This window comes from Muscardinus avellanarius (genome assembly GCF_963383645.1).
Source record: "Muscardinus avellanarius genome assembly, chromosome: 7".
Taxonomy (NCBI): Eukaryota; Metazoa; Chordata; class Mammalia; order Rodentia; family Gliridae; genus Muscardinus; species Muscardinus avellanarius.
The window spans coordinates 116,155,218-116,167,309 of NC_137793.1; the positions used below are offsets into that span (position 1 = coordinate 116,155,218).

General features: G+C 49.8%; 1 protein-coding gene across 1 annotated transcript in view; it reads right to left on the bottom strand.

Moving 5' to 3' along the window:
• Positions 1-10,752: 10,752 nt before the first annotated feature.
• Positions 10,753-12,092, bottom strand: part of MPZL1 (myelin protein zero like 1) — a gene marked incomplete at both ends in the record, with an annotated part of 52,047 nt that continues 50,707 nt past the window's right edge. Inside the window, one exon of the mRNA XM_080699433.1 lies at positions 10,753-10,854. Within this exon, the coding sequence (XP_080555559.1) occupies positions 10,753-10,854 (102 nt within the window). The remainder of the gene's footprint in view (positions 10,855-12,092) is intronic.

Consider the following 12,092-nt stretch of genomic DNA (forward strand, 5'->3'; position numbering starts at 1 on the left):
CAGGACTTACAGCAAAAGTGAGAATATTAAAGCTCCCAGGCTCCCTTTTACCAGACGCAGGCAGGTTGGAATAAACACACACACACACACACACACACACACACACACACACACCTTTCTTATATTCGGGAACACTAAAGGCCAGATCTACGAAAAAGAAATGGATGGACAATGAGATCGGAGAGCCAGGGCTGAGCGAGGACAATAAGTAGTTTCACATCCTGTTTACAGAGGAAATGGCGCGGGAAGCGGCAGCTCCCCTGGGCCCAGGGCGGCGAGGTCTGCTTCCTTCCCGTCAGCTCTCGCCTCTGGGCCCCTGTTTTCCTGGTTAAGGCTCTGCCTCTGCCCCTCAGGCAGACTGGGAGGGAGGCACTGCAGCCGCACCCACGCCCGAGGGCAGGCTGCTGGGGTCCGTCTGCTCTTCCCTCACTGCCAAGGGGCAGCATCTGGTGCTGTTTTCCCATAGTTCACAGGGATACGTGACAGTCACGGCACGACCAGGAAAAAACAAGAACAAAAGGAGCTGCCTGTCAGCTCAGAAACGCGTCCGGAGCCGGCGTGGTGGTGCACGCTGGGGATTCCTGCACTTACTGGGGAGGCTGAGACAGGAGGACCGTAGGTTCCCGGCCAGCCTCAGCTACTCAGTGAGGCCCTCTGACCCCATTTCAAAATAAAGGGTAAAAAAACAGGGCTGAGAATGTAGCTCAGAGGTAGCATGTCTAAGAGTTTCATATCCGGTACCACAAAAAGAAAAAGAAAAAAATAAAAAGAAAGATATGGTGTACAAGAAACAGCCACATAAGCCGGGCGTGGTGGTGCACGCTTGTAATCCCAGCATTTGGGAGCCTAAGACTGGAGGATCGCCGTTCACAGACAGTCTCAGCTACTTAGTGAGGCCCTCCACAATTCAATTTAGTGAGACCCTGTTTCAAATAAAGAATAAAAAATAGGGCAGGGGGTGTAGGTCAGAGGTTGAATGCCCCTGGGTTCCATCCCCAGACCCGCAAAAAAAAAAAAAAAAAAAAAAAAAAAAAAAAAAAAAAAAAAAAACAACAGCCACATAGGTGTTAATAACAGTGGCCTAGTTCTTCATATCCTGACATGGAAACGTCTCAGGCAAAATGCTGGGAGAATCAAACGGTAGAGGATATTTTTTTTGGGGGGGATTGTTTTATTTAATTATTTGGTTTTATTATTTTATAGTGCTAGGATCAAACCCACGGCCTTGTGCATGCTCCATTTTTGGTTTAAAAATAGTTTAAAAAAAAGTTGGGTGTGGTGGCATACACCTGTAATCATCCTAGTACTTAGAAACAGGAGGATGGCAGGTTCGAGGCCAGCCTCAGCAATTTAGCGAGCCGGTTTCAAAACAAAAAATAAAATACAGCTACCAATTGCTTTTGTTAAATATGGCAAGCCATCAGAGTTACGTAAGAAAATGTCCATCATTTTACAAGGTGCACAATAGGAGTGTAGGGGTGGAATGACATGACTCGGGGATTTAACACAATCCAGAAAGAAGAGAGGCACACGGCTAGGGAGCTCTGGAGGTTGATTGACCCTTCTCTCATCTTCCAGTGTGTTCAGAAATTTTCATAATACATAATCTTGAATACAGGAAGAGTGTGTAGGAGGGAACCCACTGGAAAGCAGAGCCCAGCACGTCTCCCAGCGGCGCCCTGGCCTTCCCCAGGCAGCGGGCAGGAGGAGACGCCTGCGGTCACGCCGCCAAGGTGTGAGGTGTCCGGTAGGCATTTGGCGGCACATTCCCGGTGGGGCTTGGAATCCAGATTCCCTGCAGGCGTGTCAGGTAGGTAGATAAGCCTGCAAAAAAAAAAAAAAAGCCGTCCTAAAAAGAAACAGACCCTGCCCAGCCGATCGCAGTGCAGCTTTGCTCGCCACGAGACACAACCCTGGATCCTGAGCACCGCGGGGAGTTGCTGGGGGCAGCTCGAAGTGAACGTCCATTAAAAGGCCTGGATTTTCTGGTAAGTTTAAAAGGCTCACTGCGAGGCAGGGACGCGCTCGCATGCCCTCTGCTCCCACTCAGGGACGCGCTCGCATGCCCTCTGCTCCCGCTCACTGCGAGGCAGGGACGCGCTCGCATGCCCTCTGCTCCCGCTGGGATTTTCCCGATAAAGTTGCCCCTGGCCGCCTAATGCCATCCGCCTGGATGAAGTCTCTCCTTCGCTAGACCAGAACTTTGGACTCACCACTCTATACTGCACAAGGCTGCCCTGGTCTGTCTCTAATTCAAGGTAAGCCGCCATGCCCCCCGCTCTCCCCGGGGGCAAAGCCGCCACCGCACGGCCTGCTGCCACCTTTAACTCCGGGGTCAGGGTTGCAGGAGCAGGCACACTGCCTGGCTCCCCGTGCCCACGCCCCATTCCTGCTCCTCTGCACCCCCTGAGCCCCGCACATTGCACAGCCCATTCCACAAGGGCGGGAAGACGATGTGGACAGGGCCTCGGCCTCAGCCTCCGCCAAGTCCCCAAACCAGCTCCTCCTTGGCCCGAGGCTATGCTGATCCAGGCTGTCCCCACTGAGCAGGGCCCGCGCCATCTTGTGAGCCAGCTTGAGCACCCAGGCAAGCGGTCCCCTTAGAGGGAAGCACCTGTGTCCTGCTCCAGGCTGCCATTTAAGCATCTCCACATGGGCAGCCCGTAACATTTTAAGTGGTTTCTGGCCAGCTAGTCTTTAAATATTTAATAAAATGTTTTTTCCCTAGATGACCAACCAGTAAGGTCCTTGGTTTTCAGAGTTCCTTTAATGGGAAAAAGTGATTTAAAATACTAACGTTTTTGTCCAACGTTTTGATTTCAGGGGTAACATCGAATTAATTTGGGCAATCTAAGCTACAATCAGTGCTTTAAATGCGCTTGGCTTCTTAAAATTTAAGATAACACAGGATGGCTCTGCTTGGGGACCTTATTAAGGCATCACATGTTGCCAAAAATTGGGTTTCTAGTCAACGTACAGTTTTATATGCGAGGTAATGCGATGCTTTAATTGGAAAACTATCAAAATCATACAGTAGGTTATTTTTGTGAAAAGGGCAAATTTTATCAAGGTTAAACCCAGATCTAAGAGAAAATTAAGTCCTGGTAACCAACCCCAAAACAGTGGCTCTGGCTCCTAGACTGACACAGCCAGGCTGACCTGCTGGGTGTGTGGGCTCAGGTCCCGGGGAGATTTTCAATCCAGCCTCTCTGTGGCCCCTTTGCAGCTACTGGCCATCATCAAGTGGTCATCATAGGTGTTCACACACAGCCCTCAGGCGCCACCTCGGACCTTCCATGCTCTGGCGCACTTGTGGTGGGCTTGGGTCCGCCATCTTGCCAACCCTTCACACCAGTTTTTTTTTCTTTCGCCTTTTCTGCTCGTGGTAATTTCTTCTGATATTTCTTCTGATAAGTTTACCTGGCCTTGCGTGCTTGGTTAAGTCTGATCAATTTTGTTCAATCTAATGCATTTTGTCCCTCTTTTTTTTCCCCTTTCCTGCTGTCCTTACTGAGGTTACATCTCAGTTTTATCCTGGATTAGACAACAGACCATCCCTTTTCAAAATCTCAGAGGGGATAAAATGGGAGTGTTTGGTGTGGATTTCCCTACCAGGGGAGACAAAGTGGCCACTTAAAATCAGTTGACTATCGCCCACGCCTGACCCATCCCTCCCCAAGCACCCCAGCTGCATGCAGTGAATTCCACAGCAGTGCTTTGGCTTCTGGGAGCTCTGAATCCAGCATGCACTCTCTGCAGAGAGCATCTCCCTCCTACCTGTGGGGACCCAACACCGGGGAGATAAAACCTATAAATGTTTGTTTTCTGTTTACTTTTACCCATGTTTCTCTACAGGGGCATTGCTTATTATGTTCTCTCTCTTGTCTGCAGGATACCAAACTGACTTATATATGAGTGCTCACATATTTAAGAATCCTAAATCCAAGTGCTTTTAGCTTATATAACTTAGATCCATAGAAAATATTGGCTTTAAATTTGTTTACAAGATAAAAATCAAGATACACTTAAACTCACTAACATATACATTTTCTCTTCCTAGGTGGCTAGCTAAATCAAGGTTCCCTTTGCTTCTGTAAGATACTTTAAACTACAATATCCATTACCTTGGGACAGTCCTTTGTTAAAAGTATCTTAAATGTTAATATTGTTCATCAGGTATCTTGATTTTAAGAGGTATTTTATAGATAAAATGTCTAAATTAGGTAAGTTCAATTTAAAGTAAATGCTTCTTAGGAAAGCTAAAAGATTTATCAAATTTATGCCTCTTCCCCCGGCCAGGACAAACAAACAAAAACCTTGAAAAGACTAGGCAGGCAGGTCTGGCAAAGCCGCCTGGTACACCGGATCCCCAGTTTTCAGGCACAAAAGGAGACCCCTGATGGTACAGAAAGTTTTATGCATGAGGGAAGGAGGGGTTGCCCACACTCTCGAGGCCCAACGTCTTTTCCTTTGAACATGAACCTCCGGATTCTCCTCTGGGATGTTTGTAGACAAGGGAAATTGGCCCCAGTACCAATTAAATAGTCAAGAAGCATGGTCCTAGCTGGGCATGGTAGCGCACACTTGTAATCCCAGTACTTGGGAGGCTGAGGCAGGAGGATCACAGCTAATTAGTGAGGCCCTCTGCATCTTAGTGAGGCCGTTTCCAGATAAGAAATTAAAAAATCAGGTTGAGGGTGTAGCCTGGAGGTACAATGCCTCTGGGTTCAATTCCCAGTACAAAAACAAACACAACAAATAGAAGCTTTGAGTTTAACACCAGACTCTAGCTACCTCTTTTTTGGCATGATCAAACATACAAACACTGGTTCTATATATCTAAGCCTTATGACCCCAAACGATAGCCTTGACTTTTGCGAAACTGGTAAATTGGGCTCATTATGGCATTGTTAAACCTCCTATTTCTTTTTTTTTTGGCCCCAGTGCAGGGAAGAAGACAAAACGCCAAATGGACCTACCCTAGGAACCCATCTACTAGTGGTCAGACCCCTGACCCAAAGCCTCTGCCCCTCTCCTGGGGACCCACAGCCTTCTCCCACACTATGCTGGGCTCTCTTCTATTTTCAGATATGTTCTCTATAGGAGGTGGCAGGCCCCGGGGCCAGTCTATTAAAATAGAAGCTCCCAGCCAGGCATGGTGGCGCACACTTATAATCCCAACATTGGGGAGGCTGAGGCCGGAGGATCTGGTTCAAGGACAGCCTCAGCTATTTAGTGAGGCCCTTTGCAACTTAGTGAGATTCTGTTTCAAAATAAAGAGTAAAAATTAAGGTTGGGGTGTGGCTCAGAGGTAGATTGCCCCTGGGTTCCATCTCCAGTACTGGGGGAAAAAAAAAAAAAAAAAAGTACTTCCTCTGGTAGTCTGCTCACAACTAACCCCACTTTGGAAAGGACTCTTTCTCTGTGGTATCAAGCCATGAACCAAACCAGATACAGTTGTTCATTCTCCAGAATTACCCACAAACAACCATACTTGTACACCTACAGGAGACCTCCAGTTTCTTTTCAAAAGATCCCATCACCTCTATCTTCCTACACCATGAGTAGCTCAAAGGCTACTATAAGTTTCTAACTCCTTGCAGGCCCATGCCTGTTGGCTATGAACACTATATTTGTTACAGTAGAAAAAAAAACCCAAAAAATTATACTTCAGAAATACCACTTTTATGTCACTAAATCCAGTCATTTGCAAAAAGTATTTGGCACTTAACAAAAAGAGCATCCAACTTGAGAAAACAAGCTACCCAGGAATGAATATCAAAAACACACGGTCCCCTCGCCCTTCATGGAGGCCTTTGGCCATGATGCTCCTCTTACTCATGGCCCTTGTCTCCTGAACCTGCTAACAAAGCTCGCTTCTTTCCTACTCTGGGCTGTCAAACTTCAAATAAAATTCGGGTGGACTGCCAAGCCCTCTCCACAGTGGCCGCTGTCCACTCTCAGGGACTTGTGGGCCAACCTGCCTCCCGGAATGAGCTTCTGTCCCAACATGCCCTGTCCTGACAGAGCAGGGCAGGAGGCCCTGAGGTGTCTACATCCCTGTCCAGCTTGAAGAAGTTACAGAAGACAGCCCCTCCCCCTTGCTGTAAGTGATTTCAGGGTCTCCAGCGCTTGAGGGGGGAATGTTAGGTAGACAGGAAAAAAGACTGGGCAGAAAGAAAAGAACAGGAAAGCCTTCCTGACGGGAAAGCCAGACCCTGCCCTGCTGCTGCCAGAGGCTTGCAGCCCGTCTCAGCTCAGTGTTGGCCTTTACACACGCTACAGCCCTGTACCCTGCGCAGCCCCGGTGAGTGTGGCAGAGACCCAAAATGACCACACGTTTAAAGGGGTGGATTTTCAGCCGGGCTTGGTGCAGGTTTGTAATTCTGCATTTGGGAGGCTGAGACAGGAGGATCACGGTTCGCGGCCAGCGTCAGCTACTTAGTGAGGCCCTTTGCAACTCTGTGAGACCCTGTTTCAAAATAAAGAATAAAAAATAGGGCTGGGGTGTAGCTCGGAGGTCGAATGCCCCTGGGTTCCATCCCCTGTACCACATAAAAAAGAGAGCTTTTACAAAGGCCGGCATGCAGCGGGGTGCTCCCTCTGGCTCTCTCTCTAGCGCTCGCTCTCCTCCCTTGGGGGCGCTCCCGGACCCTCCTGTGGAATTGGCCTGATGAGGCTCCTCATGGCTACCTAGTGGCGTCTGCTCGGATGACATCTTTCCTTCAGCAGACAAGAACTGAGGAACTACGCATGGCCTCGTCTCAGGAGGAGGAAGGCCACACATGCTTAGCTGTTACTGTTCTTTTTCTTTCTTTCTTTCTTTTTTTTTTTTTTTGTGGCACTAGGGATGGAACCCAGGGCCATTCTACCTCTGAGTTACACCCCCAACCCTATTTTTATCCTTTATTTTGAAACAGGGTCTCACCAAGTTGCAGAGGGCCTAAGTAGCTGGCTTGGATTCCTCTTGTCTCAGCCTCCCAAGTACTGAGATGACAAGTGTGCGCCACTACGCCCAGCTCACGCTAACTGGGAGGAACCCGCTCCTGCTGTCCTTGTTGGAAGGGAAGCACCTGCCTTTGCTCCCACGGGAGGGGTGCTGTTCACACGCACGGGCCACTTTTGGGGCTGTACCTGCCACTCATCTTCTCTCCCAGGCGAGAGCACGGGTTCCGCAAGCCGGGCCCACGGAGAAGCCTTGGCAATGGACACGTGAACACATCCCTGGAACTTCAGCGCGTCTTCATTCACGTAAGTTGTGACATGTCTCTCAGCAGAGTAAGTCAACATGTTGTCTTTTCTTATTTCCTTCTGGTCCTGGGGATTGTTGGAACCCAGGGGCGTTCTACCTCTGAGCGACACCCGAGCCTTTTATTTTGAAACAGGGTCTTACTAAGGGGACATGCTAAATGGCTGAGGCTGGCCTCTAACCTGCATTGTTCTTGTCTTAGTCTCCCGAATACTGGGATTGCAGTCCCAGGAATGGAACCCAGAGGCATCCTACCTCCAAGTTACACCCCAGCCCTATTTTTATTCTTTATTTTGAAACAGAGTCTCACTAAGTTGCTGAGGGCCTAAGTAGGTGAGGCTGGTCGCGAACCTGTGAACCTCCTATCTTGGCTTCCCAAGTACTGGGATTACAAGCATGTGCCACCCCCCGCCCCCGGCTTCCATGTTGTCTTTTAAGCTGGGGTGAAGATCTGGCAGCGTCTGCTTCTGATCCCCATACTACCATTCCCTCCTGCTAATACCCAGCTCCTGAGGGACAGAAAGAAACTGCAGGCTGGGAAGGAGCATGCCATGGTTATTAAAATGAGGAAGTGCTGGGTGCACACGCTTGTAATCCCAGTACTTGGGAAGCTGAGATAGGAGGATCACAGGTTCAAAGCCAGCCTCAGCTACTTAGTGAGCCCCTGTTTCAAAATAAAGATTAAACATGGGGTTGGGAGTGTAGCTGGAATGTAGAATGCCCCTGGGTTCAATCCCCAGCAACACACACACACACACACACACACACACACACACACACACACACACACACACGGGCTTGGGGTAAAGCTTGGAGATAGAATGCCCCTGGGTTCCATCCCCAGTAATGTTTAAAAAAAAAAAAAAGGAAGAAGTTAGTTTCTCTCTTTCTTTTAGTACCTTACTGGTTAAAGGACCCTGGCTGGGGCAAGTTATGTAATCTGAGCCTGATGCCGAGGGTATCTGAAGAGCAGAGGCTGGTGTGGCGGCTGCAGAAGGGCTGGCAAGGTGCTGATTTTTGGTACTGGGGATGGAACCTGGGGCATTCTATCTCTGAGCTACACCCCCTGCCCTATTTTTTATTCTTTATTTTGGAACAGGGTCTCATTGAGTTGCAGAGGGTCTCACTAAGTAGTGGCTGAGGCTGTCTTCGAATCCTCCTGTCTCAGCCTCCTGAATGCTGGGATTCCAAGCGTGCACCACCACCCTGGCTTGATCTTTTCTTGTTTGATGAGAAATGAGCGCACAACGCCATGTGCAGATTGAAAAAGATGTATTGAAATATTCACAGAAGTACAACTGAAAAAAGATCCCAAATTAATGAACTTGAGGGTTTTTCCAAACATTTCCACCGAGACGTGACAGTTGGGAATCACAGCCTGTTACACAATCCATTTTAGGTATCCCGTACAAATTTGCGCACAGCTGGTGACAACTGGCAGGAAGGCGTCGGTGCCATTGCAGCCGGGCAGCGGGCCCTGGAGGGGCACAGAGGTGAGGAGCAGCCTGGGTGCGGGTCTGCTGCAGACGAGGCTGGGAGGGCTTGTCTGCGGGTGCGGGGTGCTGAGGATGTCACTTGTCTGTGGGGCCCAGAGGCCATGAAGTCAGGCACAGGAAGGGGTAGCGGGGCAGAGGGAAAGGCTGCAGGTGTCAGGCCAGCGCCCCCCAGAGCCCCAGCTTCACCAACTGTGGTCCTGTCCCTGAAGGGAGACAGGGCTCTGGCCCTTAGAAGGACCAGGCCCGTGCAGCGGGTGCACAGGACCGGGGCAGAGAATGCCCTTCCTAGAGGCAGGAAGCCTCCTGCACATGGATGCACACGCCCGGGCCCTTGGCCACGTGTGCCCTTTGTGTTGGACACAGTCTGGGGGTTGAGTCACCATGTGCAAAGGCTCCCCCAGGGCGCTGACGAGCAGCTCCTCAGAAAATGAGCCCTCGTGGCCGAGAGCTGGTTGGGCCGCTCCCGCCCCATCTGTTCATCGCCTCGTGCACACCTTTAGATGAATCCTGCCGCTCCCGTCATTCATCCTTACAACCCGGCCTCCGAACACTCCCCATAGATGCCAAGGCTGGAGGAAGGGAGCCAGCTTGTGGGGACCCTGGGCTCCCCACCACTGCCACCGGCCCCAGCACACTGCGGACCACCTGGACAGTTTCTCCCATAGCCACGGGCTTCCAGACCGTTCTATAGCGGGAAGGCCGCTCCTAAAACAATCCAGAGAAACAGGAGAATGGCAACATAAAAACTGCTTAGCAGCCTTCAGCATGTTCTTTGCTCCTTCCCAAGAAGCAGGGATGCGGAGATCAAGAGGCCAGGGGTGGCAGCGCAGGAAACGAGTTTCAGGGGTGGGGGAATCTGTTTTTCCACATTTCATTGTTTATACATTCCAAGTAATCAGGACAAAGTAGAAAAATTACAAAACAAATGACAAACGGGAACAGAGAAGAGAGTGGTGGGGTTAGCCCTTGTTGATTTAAACAATCTAGAGCCCTAAGCTCAAGATCTCTGAGGTCCTGGGACCTGCTCTGCAAGCCCGAGGCCTACGGCGGGAGCGGGCTGGACCTCGAGGGAGGCGCCTCTCTAGACAGTGGCCTGGGACACCAGGGTGGCGACCCAGCCGCCCACCTCCCACCCAGGTGGGAGGGAGGACCTCAGTGCAGAATGCAGCTGATGCCCACTGCCTCCAGACTGCGGGCCTCCTCAAGCAAGGCTGGGCCTCAAGGCCTTGATCAGAAAATCGAGCTGGCCTTGAAGTGCCTGCCCTCACGGCCTCCGGGCTTCACAGACAAGTGGCACCCGCACTGGTCCAAAGCATCTCCAGGGCGCTGGAGGTGCTCAGCTCTCAGCCTTCGCCGGCTTTGCGGTTACAGCTCACGAGTCACTCCGGTATGGTAAAGGGCGCGACACTGAATCATACTGAGGCAACACTTACCTCTCACGATGGTCCCATAGTTTTAGAGAGTGTCAACAAAGACTCCTTAGAGTGTCCTTGAGTGGCACAGTTTACGGACACCGTCTACAAAAGCTGCAACCAGCCAGTTGTGACGCCGTGCTGAAGGCCTCCCAGCTGTGCTTCTGTCCCAGAACCTCCACTCACCAACTACGATAAATGCTAAGACGGGTTGAGCCCTTGGACAAAAAGGCCATGTCTATTGGAAATACTAACAGGAAGGGTGCTGTCTCCGCTAAGGCAAACCATATGTACATGGCCGTGAGGGGACTGCTTCTGAAATTTCCCAACTGCCAATGACCCGGAAAGAATATAAAACACAGCAAGACATTTACACATTTGTGGAATCATACAAACTTTCCAACATGCAACGCTGGCTCCTCACATCGGGAAGATTAAATAGAATATACACACTGTATACACATTCGTTTCCCCTCTGGGTACACACATGTGCTGGTCCTGCCTGGGTCCTCAATGCCATGTGTGGTGATGGCTACATTTTCTGTTCTTGAGTCCAGCTTGGGTTTGTTTCTTGCTGAGGTGCGTTCTGGGTCTTCTAGTTTTTCCGGATGTCCGCGTACACCACAGACTCCGACTTGTTAATCTTGTCACTGTGATGTCCGCCAGAGTGGTCTAACTGCGCGTATATGACTGGGCCCTGCAGGGAAGAGTCACGAGTTACAGGAAAGTTGAGGTCCCACAGCTGCCCGTGCAGAAGCCGGCACTGAGGTTCCAGAACAGACTTCCTTCTCGACATTTTCCAAACCGATGTTTTGTCTAGGACTGACTTTAGAACAAGACAGGGCATGTACTGGAAACCCAGAGCCGGGGTATGGGGAGTTGTTACAATATTCTTTCTACTTTTGTATAGGTTTGGAGATTTCCAGAACAATCTATTTGTTCTTAGGAATATTTCTAATTTTAATATCTACCACAAAACTCTTCAACCTGATATGGAAATCGTGAGCTTCAGAGTAACGTACCTAAACCCAGCGTAGCTGCTAACATCAACAACGCAACCAACTGGAGACACTTCGAACATTCTTCAGTATGGCCCTTGTAGCTCGGGTCTTTCAGGTTGACCTGTTGTGACTACTCAGTATTGCTTCCTGATTTTCTTGCTAGCGACTGAACCCAGCGCCGTGCGCGTGTTAATCGTGCCTGCTACCACGGACTACACCCCAGGCTGCTTCCATGATTTCTTTTTTCATTACTAGGGATGGAACCCAGGACATTCTACCAATGAGCTACACCCTTAGCCCTATTTTTTTATTTTTTATTTTGAAACAGGGCCTCACTAAGGTGAGGAGGGCCTCACTAAGTTGCTGAGGCTGCCTGTGAACTTGCGATCCCCCTATTTCAGCCTCCTAGGCACTGGGATGACAAGCGTGTACCACCATGCCTAGCTTGCTATGTGTAGATGGTACTTGATAACACCTATCACATGTGAGACACATCATGTGGCTCCTTCTGAATCACACAGAGACAGTCTACATCACCTCGGAAAGCTGCAAGAAAAGCAACAGGAAATGCTAATCAAAAAGGAAACAAGCCAGGCATGATAACACAAGTCTGTAATCTCAGTAGTTGGGAGGCCGAGACAGGAGGATCATAGGTTAGAGGTCAGCCTCAGCAACTTAGTGAAACCCTATTTCAAAATAAAAAACAAGCTGGGTGTGGTGGCACATGCTTGTAATTCTAGTGCTTGGGAAGCTCAGACAGGAGGATCGCACAGGTTTGGAGCCAGCCTCAGCTACTTAGTGAGGCTCTCAGCAACTTAGTGAGACCTGTTTCCAAATAAAAAAGAAAAAAGGTCTGGGAGTGTAGCCCGAAGGTAGAAAGCCTCTGGGTTCCATCTCCAGCACCACAAAAAAATCAAAAAAATAAAAAACAAAA